General features: G+C 39.6%; 1 protein-coding gene across 2 annotated transcripts in view; it reads right to left on the reverse strand.

Annotated features, from left to right (window-relative positions):
* The window catches only part of GRIN2A (glutamate ionotropic receptor NMDA type subunit 2A), a 933,223-nt gene that overhangs the window by 67,754 nt on the left and 841,835 nt on the right, over positions 1–23,634 (reverse strand). For both annotated transcript variants that reach the window (XM_089678228.1, XM_089678229.1), the window contains exon 11: positions 16,272–16,432. In XM_089678228.1, the coding sequence (XP_089534354.1) occupies positions 16,272–16,432 (161 nt within the window). The remainder of the gene's footprint in view (positions 1–16,271; positions 16,433–23,634) is intronic.

Raw genomic sequence — 23,634 nt, forward strand, 5'->3', positions numbered from 1 at the left:
TAGGTTCAGAACTTTATTGTAGCAACACTCATAAAGCCAGGGTCACATATACATACAGTCATGGCCGAAATTGTTGGCACCCTTGATATTTCTCCAGGAAATCATGTATTTCTCACGAAACGTATTGCATTAACACATGTTTTGCTATACACATGTTTATTCCCTTTGTGTGTATTGGGACAAAACAAAAAAAGGGAGGAAAGAAAGCAAATTCGACATAATGTCACACAAACCTCCAAAAATGGGCTGGACAAAAGTATTGGCACCCTTTCACAACTGCGGATAAATAAGAATGTTACAAGCATGTGATGCTCCTGTAAACTCACCTGGGGCAAGTAACAGGTGTGGGCAATATAGAAATCACACCTGAAAGCAGATAAAAAGGAGAGACGTTCACTTAACCTTTGCATTGTGTGTCTGTCTGTGCCACACTAAGCATGGACAACAGAAAGAGGAGACGAGAACTGTCTGAGGACCTGAGAACCAAAATTGTGGCAAAATATCAACAATCTCAAGGTTACAAGTCCATCTCCAGAGAACTAGATTTGCCTTTGTCCACAGTGCGCAACATTATCAAGAAGTTTGCAACCCATGGCACTGTAGCTAATCTCCCTGGTCGTGGACGGATGAGGAAAATTGATGAAAGATTGCAACGCAGAATAGTCCGGATGGTGGATAAGCAGCCCCAAACATGTTCCAAAGACATTCAAGCTGTCCTGCAGGCTCAGGGAGCATCAGTGTCAGCGCGAACTATCCGTCGACATTTAAATGAAATGAAACGCTATGGCAGGAGACCCAGGAGGACCCCACTGCTGACACAGAGACATAAAAAAGCAAGACTACAGTTTGCCAAAATGTACTTGAGTAAGCCAAAAGCCTTCTGGGAAAACGTCTTGTGGACAGATGAGACCAAGATAGAGCTTTTCGGTAAAGCACATCATTCTACTGTTTACCGAAAACGGAATGAGGCCTACAAAGAACAAAACACAGTACCTACGGTAAAATATGGTGGAGGTTCAATGATGTTTTGGGGTTGTTTTGCTGCCTCTGGCACTGGGTGCCTTGACTGTGTGCAAGGCATCATGAAATCTGAGGATTACCAAAGGATTTTGGGTCGCACTGTAGGGCCCAGTGTCAGAAAGCTGGGTTTGCGTCCAAGATCCTGGGTCTTCCAGCAGGACAATGACCCCAAACATACGTCAAAAAGCACTCAGAAATGGATGGCAAAGAAGCGCTGGAGAGTTCTGAAGTGGCCAGCAATGAGCCCAGATCTAAATCCCATTGAACACCTGTGGAGAGATCTTAAAATTGCTGTTGGGAAAAGGTGTCCTTCCAATAAGAGAGACCTGGAGCTGTTTGCAAAGGAAGAGTGGTCCAAAATTCCGGGTGAGAGGTGTCAGAAGCTTATTGATGGTTATAGGAAGCGACTGATTTCAGTTATGTTTTCCAAAGGGTGTGCAACCAAATATTAAGTTAAGGGTGCCAATACTTTTGTCCAGCCCATTTTTGGGGTTTTGTGTGACATTATGTCATATTTGCTTTTCTGCCTCTGTTTTATATTTGTTCCAATACATACAAAGGGAATAAACATGTGTATAGCAAAACATGTGTTAATGCAATACCTTTTTTGTGTGAAATACTTGATTTTCAGGAAAAATATCAAGGGTGCCAACAATTTCGGCCATGACTGTACATACACTATTAGCCAATAAGCGGACATGTAAGTATGAGAAAAAATTGTACTAACCCGGCAGTGGTAAAGATTAGAGACCACTGGACCTCCTCGTGGTCTCAGTGGTCAGGAAGTCACACTTGCTAATGGCTCCTCCTAGGAGGAGACTAAAGACTTGATGTGACTAAAGACTTGATGAACTATTTTAAATTATGTTATTTTAAATCACATCACAGCGCTGCACTATATATATACCATATTTCTGTTATGAGGTCCGATGATTCCTTGAAGTGTTCCAGCTGCTGATTTCTCTGAGCGCTCGCTATATATCAAATTTTTTAATCTTGACAAAATTGATGGATAGACGAATGCAGCATCTATGAATGCAGTTATCAGAAAATACTGGCAGGCAATTTGCATTCTCCTGCACAAAAGCTGCTCATGGGATGCTCTTAGACTTTCCAGCATGACAATGACCCTAAGCACGAGGCCAAGATGACCCTCCAGTGGTTATAGCAGAAAAAGGTAAAGGTTCCAGAGTGGTCATTACAGTCTACCGACCTTAAAGTGCACTGGTTCTGCACATAGCAGCCCCATCCTTCTCTTCTTTCCTGTGGCGGTTCTTGTTCCTCCCCCCTACTGAGTGCCCCCAGAGCAACTTGCTTGCTCTGGGGGCACTCATGTGTGTGTTCACTCCCAAGCTTCTTTTGTGTATTTATAAGACACAAAGCGTGACTCGGCCCCGTCCCCATCCCCGGTTCCCTCCTCAATGTCTGTGATTGACAGCAGAGGGAGCCAATGGCTCCCACTGCTGTGTCTCAGCCAATGAGGAGGGAGCAGGGACAGGACTGAGTCACACTTTGTGTTTCTCATAAAAACACAGTGGTGGCTTGGCAGCCACTGCTCTTGTGCACATTGCTAGATTGGGATAAGGCAAAGGTAAATATTGGGGGGGCTAAGAGGGGAGCTGCACACTGAAGATTTTTACCTTCATGTATAGAATTCATGAAGATAAAAAACATTCAGGATTTGGAACCACTTTAATATCATTGAGCCACTCTGAGATCTCGAACATGTGGCTCATGCAAGATGACCACAGACTTTGAATGACCTGGAAACATTTTTCTAAGATGATGGAGCAGTTATACCACCTGCAAGAATTCAGGGCCTCATAGACAACTATTACAAAAGACTGCATGCTGTAAATGATGCTCTGCATGATGCATTGTATTTCCAATAGTATTGGGACACTCCTCCAAATCATTGGATTCAGGTGTTCCAATCACCTCCATGGCCACAGGTGTATAAAATCAATCACTTAGGCATGCAGACTGCTTCTACAACATTTGTGAAAAAATGGGTCACTCTCAGGAGCTCAGTGAAATCAAGCATGGTTGCCACCTGTGCAATAAATCCATCTGTGAAATTTGCTTGCTACTACATTTTCCGCGGTCAATTGTTAGTGGTATTATAACAAAGTGGAAGCAACTGGGAACAAAAGCATGGAGTGGTATGCCACCTAAAATTCTGCGCACAGTGCACAGAAGTCACCAACTGTCTACAGAGTCAATAACTAAAGACCTCCAAATGTAGTGTGGCATTCAGATTAGCACAACAACAGTGCATAGAGAGCTTCATAGAATGGGTTTCCATTGCCGAGCAGCTGCCTCCAATCCTTATATCACCAAGTACAATGAAAAGCGTTGGATGCAGTTGTGTAAAGCATGCCACCACTGGACTCTAGAGCAGTGGAGACATGTTCTCTGGAGTGATGAATCACACTTCTCTGTCTGGCAATCTGATGGACATGTCTGAGTTTGGCGATTGCTAGAAGAATGGCACTTGCCTGACTGCATTGTGCTAAGTGCAAAGTTTGGTGGAAGGGGGATTATGATGTGGGGTTGTTTTTCAGGGGTTGGGATTGGCCCTTTAGTTCCAGTGAAGGGAACTCTTAAGGCATCAGCATATGAAGACATTTTTGAACAATTTCATACTCCAAACTTTGTGGGAACAGTTTGGGGATGGCCCCTTCCTGTGCCAACATGACTGTGCACCAGTGCACAAAGCAAGGTCCATAAAAATTTGGATGAGCAAATTTGGGGTGGAGGAACTTGACTGGCCTGCACAGAGTCCTGACCTCAAATCGATAGAACACCTTTGCGATGAATTAGAGCGGAAACTGCAAGCCAGGCCTTCTCGCCTAACATCACTGCCTGACCTCACAAATGTGCTTCTGGAAGAATGGTCATTCTTCCCATAGACACACTCCTAAACCTTGTGGAAAGCATTTCCAGAAGAGTTGAAGCTGTTATAGCTGAAACGGTGGACCAACTCAATATCAAACCCTATGGACTAAGACTGGGATGCCATTAAAGTTCATGTGCGTGTAAAGGCAGGCATCCCAATACTTTTGGCAATATAGTGTATTATGACATTACGAAAGGCAAGGTGATTGAGGGATGCTATGTATCAACTCGTATGCTTTCATATGTAGATAACTAAGGTGGAATCCTGTCCAGGTTTTCCTTGCCATCTTGACTGTGTTTCCAAAACAGATTTTTCTTTCCACTTGTGACCACGAGTAGGTGGTACAAATAAAGCTGAACTGGAGCAAGAGGTTGCTCTTGGCCTAGGACACCATACCTGAGAGAGAAAGCTGTTGATGTGAAAGTTTGCTTGAAAGGAAAAGGTTTGCACAATGTTTTGTTTTGATGGTGGCTGGGAGAAGCCCTTCACCTGTGAGATAGGAATCTCTGCTGTTAAGTTAGAGCCTGGATGGCAAGGATTTGTATTCTGTTTTATTTTGTTTCTTTTTCCATGCAACCTTTTAAATAAAACTGGCTACAAGTCAGACTTTTAAGGATGACTTGCAGTCTGGATTACCTGTTTTCCCAGGGAAGATGATCCCCATCTGAACTAACCCCCTCCCCACAGTAATATATATATATATATAGAGATATAGATATAGATATATATATATGCAAAGGCAGCACATAACTTACAATACAGATCATACAGTTCCTGTGCTTAGCAAAACAGATCCGACCCGTGTAAAAGGGACCTTAACCATACACACACAAACAAAGACAGTTGTTACTGCAACATTTGTCCCTAATGGATGATTTACCCTCACCTCTTGTTCTAGTGACAGCTGTAAAGTTTGGAATTTCCCTCACTTTCTGTCATGGTGACCACCAGAAAACAAATCTCCCTAGGGGAGACACATACATCAATGAAAATTTAAAAGAGGGTAACAGTCCTTTCCCACTCCCACAAAAAAAAAGTTTTGTCTTTAAATACACTTTAAAGAGTTTACTTTTTTGGTAATTTAATAGTTCCCACTGAAATCATTCAGGTAGCTATGTTACATAGTTTTAGAAGTAATAAAGTCAGTTTTATTCTTTTAGCTACAGTAACTCAGTTGGGCATACAGCATATCAGTAAATGTGTGATATGTTCAAATCCAGTGTTTTATTAACTTAACTTTGCTTTTTCATTAAATTCAGTAATAGCACATCTAATAAAATGTTCTTTTTGAAAAATTCTTTTCCTGCAGCATGTTCAATCTTGTCAGTATGCAGCAGCATTGGTCTATAAAATATTGACAGATTTGACAAATATTGGTACTTCAGTGCAACAGAGCAGAAAACTCAATATGAGCCAAATGACTTAAATTTACCACTACAGACAGTATTTTGTTGAATTGGCAACAAATGTAATATTTGCAAGGTTTCAACTCAACTTGATCTATCCAACACTGGCAAACCAAGATATCACATATTATAATTATTTTATTTATGATTTAAGTAAAAGCAGAAACTGTGCTGCATTACTGGAACACTCATCTATAATCTAATAACTATATTTATATTGACAAAAGCAATTTCAGGTTGTGTGCATAAGATTCTAGTAGTCATTTAATATATAACTAAAGGCAAATATAACCAAAGGCATTTTTGGATGGAATGGTTTTATAACACCTGTTAGATTTTAATTGCCATCAGTGTCCCCCATTAAATAAAGTCACCCTCTTTTTTTGCCCTGTTTAATGTTATTAATCAGCATGAAAGAAAATCTCAAATTTTGGATTGTCACCAGAACAGGAATGGAGGTAAAATCTTCCAATGAGGACACCTGATCTCATGATCCTGGTGAAAACCAGGGATTCCCTCACTTTACAGGGTTTTCCTCTCACTTACTGTTATGACTATGGGTAAACAATCTCCCCAATGGGACCCAGATAGCAAAAAACTATCAGGGTGTATTACCCTCCTTTACTCTATCCAAAGGAAACTGAAACAATTTCCCTTAGTTCTACTTTAACTATGGTAGGTTTGTACCAATGTGAGAAGGAGTTAATTAAAATGAAAACCTGGCTTAGACTCTACCCTGGTAACAATGTTGAAAAAATTTCAAAATGGCAAAAAATAAACCTATCAGGGTTTATTACCCTCCTTTACTCTGTCCAAAAGTAAAAAAAAATGCCTTCAGTTCTACTTTAGCTCTGTTAGGTATGTTTTAGCATGATGAGTAGGGGTTAATTAAAATAAATGGAAGATAAAAAAATGTTTTCCTAAAATTCCTCAAAAGGTAAACAACCTGTAGGTGTGTGGCTTGGAATGCCTAATAAAAAAAACATTCTTGCTTGAAATTCATTTAAAATCTGTATTTTATATTACAACAGATACAGCCAATGGGGTTGATTTAATAAATGTAAATATACTGTGCACTGCACGTGCAGTTGCTTTAGATTCGAGGGAACCTCTGAAATGAGGCAAAGCTCTGCTGATTTCTTTCATCCATTCCTGTGCAAGCAAAAATGTTGTTTTTTTATTTTCCTTGCATGTCCCCCTCAGATCTAGAGCAACTGCAATTTCAGTGCACTTGCAATGCAATTACAAGTGCACTTGGAGTGCACTTGGAGTGCACGTGCAGTGCACAGCCTATTTGCCTTTAGTAAATGAACCCCAATATGTTTTGGGGGACAAGACTCTCTTGGACAATTAGACAATTATTAGTGAAATGATCAGGCTAAAATGTTCTGGAAAGCTTGGAACTGGAGCTGAATCAAAGTCAGCATGTCATAAAAGTATATTACCAGCTGGCTGGATTTATAGAAGTAGTACATTAGCTAGATTTCTTTTTTTTTTTCAGAAAGCATAGGGTTTACTAAATTTAGGAGTTTTTGCTTAATGCAGGGACATTTCGATAACATTTTTATTTATAGCAAAATACAATGGTGGCATTAGAAATGGCAAAACTGAGGTGGTGTTTTTAAGTTTTTTCAGGGTGGAATAGGCTTTAAATGGTTCCTCTGGTTCACGCACATTATATCATCTGGATCATTTCACCAATAATCCTTGAAAAGAATCTTCCCCCCCCCCCAAAACACATTGGTTGTATCTCTTGTAGCATAAAATACAGATTTCAAATGAATTTCAAGTAAGAAGGATATTTTTACTGGCCATTCCAAACCACACACCTACAGGTTGTTCACCTGTTGAGGAATTAGACCAGAAAGGTAGCAGCCTAATGTCCAGAACTGGATCCATACCTCTACCATAAACTAAACTACAGCAAAGAAAACTAATTTCATCTTCCATTCATTTTAATAAACAAAACCACTAAATATCCTCAAAGTCCCACTATATAATTGCTTATTAGATACCTAGGGGAGTCGCCAAAGTTACATTACACATGAAAACATTACATAAAACCTGACTTAGATTCTACCTTGGTAACAATACAAAATTTCCTCCCATGACCATACTAGACCCCCCCTTTCACGTATCTAATTTACATGGGACAAGGCTGGACATATCAGCACTATGTTTTATATTTCAGTGCTCCATTATTCAGTTTATTGTTTCCATGGACTATTGTTGATGCTAGATGCCCTCTATGGATTATAGACTGTGGTACCTAATGGACATATTTACATCCTAAACTACATGGTACACATCTTTATACTACTAGTGGAATTGTATTAGTGTGAGGGAGGTATGAACATTTAACAGTCACCATAAAGCTGACATATGCATGTGGACAGTGAACTTATATTTGCTGCTATCGGGCGGTACAGATATTCATCCTCCTCTGGACCCTGAGACCCTGAGATTCCCTCTCTAGTGGAAAAACCAGTTTAGTTCATGTATGAACCATTTCCTTTAGAATTTCTGCTTACAATGTTTATGGATTACGATCCATCATCTTCATGGTTTTAGTGGCAGCTTCTTGCAGAATCACATGGGAGCAGTGCTCTACACTTAGAGTTTGATATACACTTTGAGGGTCATTTTCTGATTCAAGTACACTTACCAGCTCTCTGTCCTGTCACCTATGCAGTGGGTAATATATTTGTTTATGAAGAAGAATATTATAACTACAATCACAATCAGTGGAAGAAATAGAGGCCAGTTATGGTTCAGTGTTTTTATTCATCTTTTGTTATTGTTTGTATGTCATGTTTTGACCAAAACAATTTTAATGTTTCCTAATACAAAGTTTGAATTGTACATTGCGTGAGTATTGTTAGGCTGCACTAAGAGGGAAGACATTTTTTTGTTAATTTGATAATTTTCTTTTTTTTATTTGTTTTTTTGCATTGTTACCAGGGTAGAGTCTAAGCCAGGTTTTTATGTAATGGTTTTCAATTTAACTCCTACTTACATCGGTTCAGCATACCTACGAGACGTAAAGTAGAACTAAAGGCAATTTTTTTACTTTTTGGATAGAGTAAGGGAGGGTAATAAACCTTGATAGTATTGTGGGGTGTTTTTGGCATCTGAGTCCCATTGGGGAGATTTCTCATCACTTGCTGCCCCATAGTCAAAACAGGAAGTGAGAGGAAAACCCTACTTGAGACAGGTGGAATTCTGTAATATTAGGGAGATAATTTAACACTTTCTGAGTTCTACATAAATTAAGATCCAGTCACAATATTATAATCACACTGTTTGACAAAGGGGATAATATAGTGGTGTTAAACAAAATTACGTCAGAATGTGTCAGAAAAATCTTCCAAAATAGAGCCTGGTAAACTGAGATACTGGATTTGAAGTTACAAAAATATCAGAAATATGTTTGTAGTTGACTGGTCAGTCCCTTGGAAAGTAGAATACAATAAAGTAGAATACCTTAAAGTCTTACATACAAACATACTGAGCTTCTATACTTCCTCTGAGGTACACAAGTTAGTCAGGTATTCCCCCAGGGGACCTATTCTTTCTGGAAAATAAATTTTGAATATATTGATAAAATCCTAAAACCATTCATAGTTGGATTACCATTGTATTGCAAGGGTACAGATAATTTACTTGCACTTTTGACCCAGACGGGGCCCCACCATTGCTTTTCTCCCTGGAAATAGCATCATTATATTCTTCAATTTCTCTATAATAAGGCCTGCAGTCATTAAGAAAGTGCTAAGTATAAGACTAGTAGGCAGGGGTCTGTGCAAATGTGTAATAAACCTGTTGAAATTTCTCCTGAAATACAACAAATTTATGTTCAATGAGAGGTACTACTACCAGGACCAGGGCACGGCAATGAGTACAAAGTGTGCTTTGGCTTTTAGCAATTTGTATGTCAGGGAATGGAACAAACTGGAGATGATTCATTATTGGTGTGCCTATCATGGACACTAGCTTGCTACAGGTACATTGATTAAGGTATTCATGTATTGTGCGGATTCCATTGACAAGGTAAAAACATTTGTGGAGGACTTGGAGAACAATGAAACAATGAGACTTCAGCACTTCAAAACATACTGTATACACTCTTTTATTTATTGCAATGTCACAGCAGTGAAATAAGTCAACATTTTGGGATCACGTCTGGTCCCTTCCTCATGGTGACATAGTGATTGCATGGCCTAGAAATGTTGATTTATTTACCTAATGTGACATTACACTAAACAGACAAGAGTATACACTATATTGCCAAAAGTATTGCGACACTCCTCCATATCATTGGATTCAGGTGTTCTAATCACCTCCATGACCACAGGTGTATAAAATCAAGCACCTAGGCATGCAAACTGCTTCTACAAACATCTGTGAAAGAATGGCAGAGAAGTCATCAAGGAAGCTTGATACCAGTCCAGGAGGCAAATAGATCACAGCAATTCTTAAAGAAACTGAAGAGAATAGACGAATAGAGTGAACTTCAACTGAGGAGAGGGACAGAGAGGGAGGTTAATGATTGACCTGAAAAGTGCTTTGTGGGGATAGGAGGATTCACATTTCACCTCCTTTCCATCCACTAGGCCTTGGATAGTGAGTCCAGAGGAGACCACCATGGGAGAGGGCAGCAGGAGTGGGAAAGTCAGAATCATGAAGCCAGGTTTCCGTAATTTCAAGCAAGTTAAAGGAGTTTGTGCTAAAAAGGTCATGGACAGAGGTGAGTTTTTTACAGACAGAGCGGGCGTTCCAGAAAGCACAGGAAAAGGGGAGACTGGTTCTAGGAAGAAGAGGGCATAGAGAGCTTCATGGAATGGGTTTCCATGGCTGGGCAGCTGCATTCAAGCCTTACATCACCAAGTACAATGCAAAGCGTCGGATGCAGTGGTGTAAAGCATGCCACCACTGGACTCTAGAGCAGTGGAGAAATGTTCTCTGGAGTGAATAATCATGCTTCTCTATCTGGCAATCTGATAGACATGTCTGGGTTTGGCAGTTGCCAAGAGAACGGTACTTGCCTAACTGCATTGTGCCAAATGTAAAGTTTGGTGGAGGAGGGATTATGGTGTGGGGTTGTTTTTCAGGGGTTGGGCTTGGCGCCTTAGTTCCAGTGAAGGGAACTCTTAATGCATCAGCATACCAATACATTTTGGACACGTTCATGCTCCCAACTTTGTGGGAACAGTTTGGGGATGGTGCCTTACTGTTCCTACATGATTGCTCACCAGTGCACAAAGCAAGGTCCATAAAGACATGGATGAGTGAGCTTGGGGTGGAGGAACTTGACTGTCCTGACCTCAACCCGGTGGAACACCTTTGGAATGAATTAGAGCGGAGACTGCAAGTCAGGCCTTCTCATCCGACATCAGTGCCTGACCACACAAATGCGCTTCTGGAAGAATGGTCAAATGTTCCCATATACACACTCCTAAACCTTGTGGACAGCCTTCCCGGAAGAGCTGAAGCTGTTATAGCAGCAAAGGGTGGGCCAACTCAATATTTAACCCTACGGGTTAAGACTGGGATGCCATTAAAGTTCATGTGCGTGTAAAGGCAGACATCCCAATACTTTTGGCAATGTAGTATATAGTGTGTGTTTGTGGGGTACTGGTGACATTTCATCATTTCACTGTGGTTTTTGCAGCTCCATTCGCTACAGTTACTACAAGCACCCATTTTCTGCTGAGGGAAAACACTGGCAGGAGTGTGTTCCTCATCCTCTGATTTATGCGAGTTGGGGGAACAATGCATTTAGCCTCAGGTTTACTAGTACTTACAGCAGATACAGTGTGACCTTCCTCAGTTTGAATATTGGCATTGGAGAAGGTGGTTCCCTATCTTTGAAATTGTACATAAAACCAATGTCAACTAATCAGTGTATTGCAATCTAAAAGTTTCCATCTGAAATCATTAGATAAAATCATCTAGTCAACAGACCAAAATCTGTGGGTTCTTAGTGCACTATACCTACTGATTTTGAGGATGAAGCTGAAACCCTTAGAAGAGGAGATAAATAAAAATGGCTGGCTGGTGCCTACAGGAGTGTGAGGATTAGTAGGTTTGAGGATTTACTATAGGGTTGAGTCTATTGTTTTGTATATGATAAAACAAGGAAATTGAGAAAGTACAAAAGCAATGCCAAAAAAGTGGTTTCTACTAGCAAAAAATTACATTGTAAAAAGTAAGGCATTCCAGGGCCCAGTCTATTGTATAGAAGGGCCAAGTCTATCAGTCAAGTGACATGTTAGTGCACTGTAGGTTTAAGTGCAGAAAATGTGAATTTTGCAATTACCAGGTAAAGGTAACATATTGAGACTGTCTACAGGCAGGCGTCTCAAGTGCTATGGATCAGTTGATTGTGACACCCAAAGGGTTGTGTACATATAAATGTGCTCCTGTGGAGCCTATTGTATAAGAAGAACAAAAAATTCTTATTTGAACATATCAAATCAGTTGTGTGCCAGGTCCTTCCTCTGCAGCAAACATAAACAAAGGAGAGAGATGTTGGTGAAGCTGGTGCCCTAAATGGACACATGCCCACATTTGGTCAGGGGCAAATGCGGCACCTACCAACAAAGTGAAATAACAGTGACCAAAAAACATAAAAGACTTAATAAACAACCACTGTGTAACCAATTAAATACATCCATAACCAGTTTATAAAGTAAATAATCCAAATGGAGCATATTTTCCACCAAAGAAAGTAAAAAAAAAGAAAAAAGAAAAACAAATGTGGGATAACAAAATCTTGCAAGTGGCAGAATGTGGAAACTGGAACCCAACACCCAGAGGTAAGTGTTTACACCTCTCAGAAGTTTACCATCAAAACCAGAGGTGAACTGCACACAAATTATCCCCAGGCTGAATCCTTGCTCTCTCTCCTTTCTCTGTTTACACTACAGGTGAAACCAAGACAGCTCTTACACAGCAATTATTGGACATCTCTGGATGGATCTTTCACTGCACCAGTTACACCACAAAGCCTAAGCAGCCGTTGCACAGTCCTGGTTGTCTCTTTGGTAATATGCAACTCAATAGCACAGCAGATAAGCGGGACAAATAAATAAAATACAGCTACCAGCTGGAAAACGTACAGAGATGCCACTGTCTGATTTAGACAGCAGTGTGTGACCTCAGCAAGAACAAATTCTGCCCTATGTATTTCATTCTAACAGACATCATCAGGGGTTTGCCCATATTTGGTCAATGGCATTGACTCTATGAGAACAACCAGTATACTGTTTACACTGAATAGCACAAAGGCATTGTTCTTGATTGAGTTTATATGAATACCCATGTTTCCAGTTGGATTATGAATCATTTACTAAATTTTCACAATGATAGTTAACATCAAAGAGAGAATTTCATCTTCCAGGGGATTTGTACTATGTCAGAGCCAGATAGCTTACTAGACAAGGATAATGCTTGCTTTACTGTTGCTTAGAATTTTTCAAGTTTACTTTTTGGATTTATTTTTTTCTGCTGTCAAAAAAAAAATTCAGCAAGAACAAAATACACACATTACATATGAAAAAAAAAGAATAGATATTTTTGTTTTATTCGTTCTATGATTTCAATTGTTTTAAATTGTCATTTCTTAACTCCTTAATGCATACAGACGAAACAAATCTTAATGCCTGGATGCAGTTTTGCAACTTTAACGTGTTAGTAAAACTGTACATAACATTGCAACTACTTAGTGTATCCAGGTAAATTATACCTTGTTTTTTTAGAATAATTTGGGCCTTCATTTTGTGATAAATAGTCATAGCTATCTCCTGTTTTTCTATTATCAAAGGTAAACTGGACAATATAGTATTTTAGTCTTTTATTGTAACTGTACATTTATTGCCATTACCATGACCCGCCACCAAAGAAACATCTAAAATAAATTTTCCTACTACTAATGGTCATGGCATTACCATATATCTGTGTATTTGTCTTTGAACCTCTAGTAGGTCCAATAAACAATTGTTGTTTATACCCTACCAAAAACACACTGACACTAAATCATTTTTTAATCTCACCTTTAACATACTCACCACAAATTTTGATCTCTATGACTAAGCCTCGAAGGCAGTTGGTGGTCTCTCAGGTGAAAGTTAGGATGGTTTACATGAGGACTTTACCTTCCTCTGAAAACTTTAGGTTAATCCAGTAGAACCAGGTATTTCTATATATGTTGTGTTTATTTTGGGTGGAGAGAATAAGATCTTCCATTCAACTTATGTCTTCTACTCTATGTAGCCTCAGAAATATAGACAGGAGGGTAGCATATTTCCACTTCAAAGAAATGTAGGATTTTGCTGCATTTAAGAGTTGCTGGAGGATGGATTTCTCATATGTTTTTGTAGGGATGGGAAAGTGCGGCAACAGAAAAAGTCCAGATCATCTAGAATAACAAAGACAATAAACTTCTGGGATATTTTCCTGACCTTAGTCCAGTTGGGCTGGACAGGACCAAAATATAAAGAGGATTGAACCTTCATCCACACCAGCTAACATCTGAGACTTGAGTGTAGATTTTGTGGAAAGTTTCAGTACCATTGGGACAGAATTTCGCACTTAGTATCCTGTAATCTAGTACTGGAGGATTTCAGGGAAAAGTAGAGTATTTGTGGCTTTGTTGTGGGATAAGGAACAATTTTAGATCTTGTTCCCATTGAGAGATCATTGTTGATCCTGACATAATGACACCACTTGTCACACACAGCAACGAGAACACCAAATCTAGACAGTCTGAGTTTTTAAAAAAATAGGTTCCACCCACATATTTCCTGAATAAGTTGGAACAATAGAAAAAGTCATCAAGTTCCAAAAGGGATTTTATAATGGTAGTATTTTAGATAGCCAAGAATGTTTTTTGTTAGTTTTCATAGAAAGCAGTAATGATTTAAAAGTCACATAAATAGGGACATGCTTTTATTTATTGCAAGTTTCAAGTGAGACAGCAACATATGTGGGATACATTCTGTTTATTAAGGACAGAGCATGTTGGACAGTTTTGATACATATTAGTGAATGGGAAGTCAGGAAGTCATTTTTCAATTTCCTCCAGAGATAATTGTGAGCGTAAAAGACGGTAGCTTGCTGTAAACGAATACTGGGGAAAATCCCATTTAAGAGGATTTTTTTTGGATGCATTTGAGGCTTGCAAAGGCCAAACAACAGATATCTTTCTTAGAATTTTTACAGGAAAATACTTTCTCATAGCTAAAGAAGTGCATTCAATTTTTATTAAGCTGGTATCAGTTTATTAAGTTTAAGTTTAATTGGACTGTAGGGTATAATGAGTATTTGCAAGTTAACATATTATTATATTAAAAAAATCTTACCCCTGCAAGAGGCACAGAACAATGTAAGCATGAGCTGAAAGCACTCTTGTGAGTTACTGTTTCTTATAGTGCACACAAAATGTGCCAGTCCTAATACCATTAACAATACTTTTACAAAAGTGGGCTGGTTTTGTTTGTTAACTCAATTGGCAGAGGTTATATCCCTCCTTTGAACTTGGAGGATTTTAATATTAGAAATGAGTCTGTTTAAGAAGAATGTCAACCATCAAGTTATGTAAACTTGCAGACTTGAGTCACTTTTGCACTAAAACTTTAATCCAAAGGTGGCTATTGTGATTAATTCTGTTAAGACTGTAAATAAATCAGAGATCATTTTTATTAAAGAATACCTTCAGCCTCTGCCACTAATCTCAGTGTGTCATTCTGTTTTTGGAGACATGCAGCTAGTAGGGAAGGTAATAATTAAGACACTTCTGAATAACTAAGGTACTGTAAACCATGATTAGATATAGCAATGCTTTTAATCCAGATTTATAGCTTTTCTTTTATAAAGAACGTGCTGTATTGGATGACAATTGCAAAATCCCTTCTTACTTGCCTATAAATCAGATAATTCAGACTTTAATAATTCATTTAGATTAAAAGGCTGAAAGCAGCAGCTACATTTTTAGAAAATGGGACGAATGTAAATTATTAGGTCACTGAGAATTGCAGTTAACACCAGTTAAACATGTACTTTCAATTATTCAAAAACATGTACACTGGAACACAAAAACATGACATGAAAATGTTACTTAGTGAAAAAAATACTGTCTTTAGAGTGAAATATACATGAATCATATATAGTACATTGGAAGACCTGCACCACATAACATGTAGGGAGATGATTTTTAACAAAGAGAGGCTTTCTGCTCTCCCCAGAACACAACAGTAAAATACACACACTTTACCACATTTTCTTTCATAAAATGCATAACCCTGTGGAGGGGCAGAGACCCATGAACATGAGTGCAGGGGTTTCAAGATGGTGTGGGAGCAGAGCGGTAGTTGAGGAACTTCACCTGCAAGGAAGATAATGCTGAACTCCATGGACTAGTAAGTGTATCTTTTTTCATACAGGTTTAAGAGTTGGAGATAGTAAATTTCATTTTTGGTATATGCGGTAAAGTTTTTTTTTTTTTTCAAGTTTTTATTTTGCTCTTCAGCAAAGTACATGCTACAAAACACTGGTAAACAGTCCGCCTGTCATGGTGCAGCATGACAGTCATAATGTATACAATAGTAAGAGCAATGAAAAAGTCCATGCATAACCAGAACTGCATCATTTTGTCCAACTCTTAGACCATTAGAAAACCAGTTACATTGAAAATATCATTGCAGATTAAGGCATATATTCATACATCACATATTTTCATGACTGCCCAATACCATTGCATCTGCGGTTGTCCGACCCAATGCATGCTTAAGCCAAAAATGTGTTTTTACAGTTTACATTTACTGTACCAAAGTCACAGGATCTCAAAATCACAACAAGCACCTTACATACTATTGCCAAAATTTTTTTGTATAGAGTTACTGTATAAAATGAAACATATGAAATGAAGGAAAAGTAGAATAACTCACCCAGTCTTTAGACTGACAAGGGCATCCTGCACTCCTTTCTGGTTAAACTTCACCATATACTGATGCATTTCAGGATAATTATTTCTAATATTTCTTTCAGTACTTCCATTAGGGACTGTGCCAAACCGAAATGGGGGTGAATATTCGTATGATCTTTGAAACTAAAGGCAAAGTAACAAAAAGGAAAATGCTGTAATAGAAAAATTGTATGAGTGCTCATCAGCTACATGAAAAAAAAAATATGGCCACAACAGTTTGTGCAACAAATATAAATTTCAGTGTGGGCTCTAATTATAAGCAACTAAACATGTAGTTAGTGATATTCTGCTACTGAAGTGCTAATGTATATATTAAAATGCTTCCTATTCATCCCACTCATTTTATAAATTTGATTACCTATTCTCATATGTGCCAGTGAAACCACCTTATAAGGAAAATGATTAATTGCTTATGTCATTTTGCATTAGAAGCACTTAACCCAGGAAAATAATCTGTTAATTGTAAAAGTAAGCAATGGATAGTACTGAAGTCATAATAAATCAGCTGAAGATCTCAGACACTCAGGTGTAAAATGATGTTGGGATGATGTGCTGCCAGCAGGGTGAGGAGAATGGTGCTGAAATAAAATTGTACGTATTTGTATTTCAAGTAATACTAAAGAGGGGGAAATTCTACTCAGGGAGAGTAAAATACAGCTGTGAGGGTTCCTGAGGATAAAAATGCTGCAGTGGGTTGTAGTTGTAGTGGGGTACAATAAAATGCTGCTAGGGTGAGATAAAGTTATGCTGGTGGGATACAGTAAGTCCTGTGACAGAGTGGTAATCTTTCAGGATATAAAAAGGATATTATGTTGCCCCAGGATTCACAACAAAGCAGGTTGAGGGGCTCCAGGGTGCTTGTTTAAGTTGGAGGTAACTATGTTTTCAGTTTCCTCAGTCCTTTGTAAAACTCTATTTGGGATCTGGAGACCAGAGTTTTTGCAGTGATCTTGGTGGGAGGAAATCTCCAATCCTGGGACCGCATTTTGGGAATAGCCAGGAGACTGATTGTGCAGGTGTATGTGGGTCTCTTATAGAGTCAGAACCAGGGTTCTGGGCTCCACCCTCCTGAGGAGTCCATGTGGGTGCAAGGGAGAAGCCACAAGCATGCATGTTGACATGATGTAGTCTGAAAGAGCAGACAGATGGCCAAAGCCTGTGGGCTGGAGATGCAGGAATGCAGTGAAAGAAGGAGTGTTAACTAAGGTACAGTGTTTGTATGTGAATACAGGGAGACTGTTATATGGTCAAGAGGACTGAGACATAAAGCCTGAAAGCTGAATCTTTGTTTTCTATTGATGGCGGATACCCTTGTGTGGGAAACATACATTGCATGGTCTTTTTTTTGTTTCCTTTATTAAAAGTAGTCCAAGAAGCCCTTAAATAATAATTTCTGGTGTGGACTCTACTCACTGGTAAGTGCTACCTTGAGCTAAACAACCCCCAAACATTACAGACCAGATATCAAACATATCTTAAAGGCTGCCTGACCATGTTTATTCGTCAGATTCATTAATTGCATTAACCTCGCTAGCGGTCTGATTATATCAGTATTTCTGTGCTCAAAGTGGTACATTTTTTTGCATGGAAATAAGTAGTTTTTTTTATTGTAGGCCTGTAATTTTTAGGAATAACTCACTGAAATCTGTCCGAACAAGAGTCTAGTAAACATCCCGGGTATGTTAAAATTTGAAACATGAAATCATAAATTATAATTTAATTTAATAAATAATCATAAAAAATTGTAATATAATAAATGTAATTTAATAATATAATCAAACCAAAAACACTGAAATTTGAAATAGAGCACCAAGTTTGCACATCACTGAGCAAAGTCGCAAAATCGTTTGCAGTGTCTGATGACGAATTTCCCCACAAATCATCACTCAATTCTGCAAGTGGTTCTGATTTACTATCCCTGTTCTCTAGCTGGTCTAAAACCGCTTTTGACCTAAAGGGACGCTTTTTGGACGCCATGGATATTTCTCAGTTTCAAGGCAGAAAGAACAGTTAAAATGCAGGCAGGGCACAGGACAAAGCACTAGGGACAAAATGTATGTGAAATGGTTTAATGTTTTACTAAGTGATTTTAGTGTATTTAGTGAATGTCACTTTTTGACATTTTTAAATTTCCCACCAGTTCCGTCCCTGTACGTCCTGAGGTCGCAGGGAACGGAACCCAGAAGACAGATGCCAGCATCGGCCAGAGGACATGGCTGGGGATGCTGCAGGGGGGACATCGAGGGAGCGCAGGACAAGGTAAGTGCAGAAGGGATCATGGAACAACGCTGCAGGGTATTCCCGAGTATCTCGGGATTACCGCTTGTGGTGCTGAAACTTTTCCCCGAGCTACACTCAGGAATACCTCCAGGGAGGTTAAACATGAAGCAAAAGAGCTTCCTTCACAGACGTATATGACAGAACAATCCAGTATGCAACAATAAATTCATCCTCCTGGCTGTTCTAGGCCAGATAAACCCTTCAGATTGTTTCAGCACACCCTCATGCAGTCTCTCTTTCCAACACACAACATCTACTACAGGTAGGGCAAAGGGTGTGGCCATTGCTTAACCCCCTGCATACTGCTAAAAATACCTACTGCCATCATCAGCCTATCTTAAAATAATGGCACAGTCTAGGTTTAAGATAAACCCCATCCATAACCCTGACCTGGACCCAAAGGGGCTATTTGCTATAAAGGCTACCAAACAGTGGGGTCTAAAAATGGCATCTGCATTTTTCTGATGAGAACCCGCCCAATGCTCAATCTTGAAAGAGAACATTTGGAAAACCGTGAACTCTCAGGTTTTCTTCTTTTGCCTGGGCCATCCATTGATTAGTCTAAAAGATAGAATTGCAAATCCTTTAATGCTCACCTTATAGTTAAGAACTATCCCTTTACAGTGTCATAGCCCCTTTCAGCTGATATCAGCTTTTGATTCAAATGATCTACCAGATGTTCTTCTCCACTCACAGAAGGTCAATTGTCATCCAGAAGGTCAATTGTCATTGCACATTATGTTGCTCACCACGGCAGACTTCCCTATGACGGATTATTGATGTGCCTGCTTTTAATCTACCTTCTTGTAAGTTGTTCTTTACTGTGTGAAATTAATGTATTTTAAAGTCACACTTAGAGGCGCCCTTCCTCATTCTTCTCTTTACATGCACCATTCTGGAACAAGCCTCCACTGAGAGGCAGCCACAAGTGTTAAAGGACTTTCTTTATCCTGCTGTATTAAGATAACTGATCAGCTGTGTTACTCAGTATATGTAATATTCACATCCACCAGCTGTATATTTATGGTTCTACATCATTTAAATTTATGATATTGTCATATATATTTTCTTATTTATATATGATGTTTCTTTGCACTTAATCCATGGCTATAGTGCCATCGTCAGATTGTTATTAGGTTGCGCCTATTCCCTTTGTGTATCTTCTCCACTCACCACCTGTGACAAAACAGCTCACAGACCTACTCTGGACTAAGGGTTCTTTATGACATTCCCAACAAAAGGTTGCTTTAGAGTCTGGAAGACTTTTTCTGCATCTGAACCCCAGTTATTCAATATAGCGCTCTTTCCTTTTGTTAAATTTGTGCATTTTGGGTTTTTCAGACCTCGCCAATGGTGTAAAGTAGGTATCCTGCCTCTTATAGACCTATGGGCTTGCTACTGAACTCCTCATATTATCCTCATGTACCCTCTTGAGGGCCGCTGAATTTGTTTGGGTCTCCCTAAGCTCTGCACAGCAAGGCAACACACAGTTTCCACATTTGCACATTCAGAGTCAGTAAACAGTCCTTGAGCTGGATTTTAGTTGTTTTTATTAAGGGGTTAACAACTTGGATGGGATCTAGGGATACATGGGATGCCCAAGGAGCTGTAAACTTCAGGAAAAACTTCTTAGCCACAATACCGTACAAGAAAAAATTGGATCAAAAATAGCAACTTTCCCTGTTAAGTACCACTGAAGTCCCTTTGGTGTGCCTCCTCAGACCCCAGATGACTCCTCCTCTTCATCCAGTAGCACAGAGGGTATCCCTGGGCAAGGGATTTCAAGATCTAGCAGTTGGGTCTTGCATCTGACCACCCTCTCCCTTTATCTGGCCCAGGGGGTATAGGAATACTCACACTGTCCTGTCAACACAGTGTGTTGGTAACTGCTTTCAGGTGTTTCACTGGGCTGACTACTTCACTGCTGCACAAATTGTCCTCCCTAAGAGACTTGGCACAGTGGAGGTCCTCCTTTCCAATATCCTGCCTGTAGGTAGGCTCCCCTCCTTGGTGCCCCTTCCCAGGCTCCACACTCCAGCTTTCTCTCAATACATCTTCTAGCCAACTCCACTGCTGGTCAGGCTCTACCAAATTTAGAGTTTTTCCTCGGTCACCATGCCCAGCTTCCTGCCTGAGGATTGGCAAAGGTCCCTCAAACATGCAGATTTTGGCCTCCTTCCCTGGGAGCGCTCCAGAAGCCCTGACCTGTAGAGTCTCCAAGCCTGTACTGAGGTGAATTCCTGCCTCACTCTCAGGCTGACTCATCCCAGGCCGTTACCCAGCCTCTGTCTAACAAAACAACAAAGCCTAGCTACCTAGAGAGTGCTACACTCATATTAGGTTTGGAACAGCCTATCCTCTGGGAAAATTACTCTTCCAGTTTATACTAAAGAACACTACATTGTCTAGGTAAGACGCTGTGAAGTGTTAATACAGCTTAAGGATCTCATTCATCAATCACTGAAATGTAGCAGGAGCCCTCTGCAGACCAAAGGGCATTTGAACATATTGGACAGGACCTTGTGGGGTGAGGAATGCTGTCTTTTCATTTTCCTTCTTGGCTAGTGCCATCTGCAAATATCACTTACTAAGAACAAGGGTTTTACACATCTTGCTGGGTCCAACCTCTCAGGCATCAAACTTTGGTACCTAATTCAATTTTCAGACCTAATTACAGAACTTTAATGAACTATCAGACTTTAGAACTAGGGCAACTGGGCTACAAAATTCAGTTTTAGTCTTCTCATTTACTCCAAGGCCTGAAATTTCCTGTACCTCCTAGGCTATTGCTTGTCTGTGGGCCTCTGGAGTATGATAGGACTTAAGTCAAACTCGAACCTTTGAGTCTGTGATAATGTCTTGTTCAGTTATATCTATTTTGCTTAGCAACTATGATGAGATATCCTTATTTAAAACTCTCTTATCTCCTGCTGGTGGGCTAAGGACAGGGACACGGACTTGGCTATCTGACTTCCTCTTTATCCAGGGACGTATCTCCCTTCTATCTTTCCAGACGTAATTAAATTTACATTATAGATCTAAGTCTTCTTCTGCTTTTCTGTCTAGTACTCCTTTAGTTTACGTCCCTGATCCACTCAGATATCTCTTAAGGTCCCTGCCATTTAGCCAGGAACTTGTCCACCGTGGGCAATAGAATGAGTATGCGACCTAAGTATAAAGTTTGAACTTTTGCAGACCAAGTTTATTCTGCATGCTGTATTCCTGAGCCTTCTGCAAGTGGTCCTGGACCAGAGGATTAACTGAAGCAGTTTTGTCTTGCATGGTTGAGATATGCTCACGCATGTAGGTAGTAATCTCACTCTTCCAGGTTGAAATACGGATTTTATATGGTTTGCAGTACTGGTTTTAGCGACTGGATGATTAATCCATCTATTTTATTTTGAACATATTTAGTTATGAATATCCACTGGTTGATCTGGCATCAGTGTGACGTTCATTTTACCGCATACTTATTACAGACTATTGCCAGCTATGTAGGATTCTTTTTAATTATTAATTTATCAATGTAGATGAAGTGTTATAAAGAAATTGGAAGGTTAGAGTAATACTTTGATCAACCACCAGATGTCACTATTCATAGGCTTTACAAGTCTATGTATATATACTTTAACTCATTTCTATACTCTTACTTTCCTAAGCTCTCCCCTATTAAAGTGTACTGTGAGCTTTGATTTAAGTAGGAGGTTGCTGATAACTGAGTGGATAGATCGTTTTATGTTTTGCATCTGTATAGGAGGCTTGTTGGTATATGTACACTGAGGCACCAACAAAATTATTGGTTACTGCGCATGTGCGAATGCCCTCTCTAGTTACCAATCGCCTGGAAAATGGCCACGAGCGCTCACTGCGCATGCGCGAAAGTCCGTTCTCGCTGATTTACTGAAATCACTTGGAAAATGGCCGCATACTTGCAAGTGCGCATGCGCGATTCGTAATCGGTGACGCAAGCACGCACAAATGCGCGCCAATTACAATTTCATTCATATACCAGTCATCTATCATGGGCACACTCCCTCTGAGGAAGTGTTATTTACACGAAACGCGTTAGGGAGGTGCCTCTGACCTGTGTACTTATACCACAAGGCTATCCTGACTGACACCCTGGTGGCCAGATCTGATCCGGATGTAAGTTTTATCCCTTATCTGTACATGCTGAAATTTTGCTAATTAAAGAAATACTACACTATCAGAAGCTGTTTTGGGGCTCATCATTTCCATGGGAGCCCGCTTTTGAAGGTTCCTGTTGGTTTGGAGTGATGTGTGACTCCCCCCTCCCCCGCTGATGATTTTCCTGGTGGATGGCTTGGGAATACACCTGGATTGATGACATCTAGTGGCTAACCTGCAGATGACATCTTCCTGGTATCACAAGTCCAGAGCACCAGGAGCGGGTCTTAATTGCTCCACGTGCAGTTTATGCGGTATCTGGTTAGTGCATTATTTGTACATTCACAAGAACACAAGAGTCACGGTTATCCCTGATCATGGATTGTTTGGACAATTGCACATAATCACTTTATCTCACCACGTAATATGGACTGAGTTATCTTTACATATGCTATTGTGCAACTCATGTATTTGATTTTTTTCATCTGATTTTATTAATATTATTAGTAGCGCTGCATACTCTTTTATATATAGGTTTCCTTTGCAGTTTCATGTAACTCTCAAGGGTGCCACCCATACAACATTTCTAAGGGAAAAAAACATTTGAAAGAATGTCAAACTTCTCTAAATGCAAACGATAGATGAGTCAATCTCAATCTCTGCAATTTTGTTGTCCACTTTATTTTTTTTTTAGGGGGACCTCTTGCAATTTTTAGAGGCACCCCATTAAAAAATCAACACCGGACTCAAAGGGTCTGCTATGGCTTTTGGGGGGGGACCCCATGCAATTTTTTTAATTTCTGCTGTAGGATCAGCTACAGCAAAAATGGCGTTTTCAAAAAAATGTATCAGTCACATTTAAATTTGTATAATATTGTGTTTTGTTGTAGCCTTGATGAAGGGGAGTTGCTTTGACC

This window comes from Staurois parvus, unplaced genomic scaffold (genome assembly GCF_062004578.1).
Source record: "Staurois parvus isolate SC_StPar_1 unplaced genomic scaffold, SC_StPar_1.0 ptg000200l, whole genome shotgun sequence".
In the NCBI taxonomy this organism is placed as follows: domain Eukaryota; kingdom Metazoa; phylum Chordata; class Amphibia; order Anura; family Ranidae; genus Staurois; species Staurois parvus.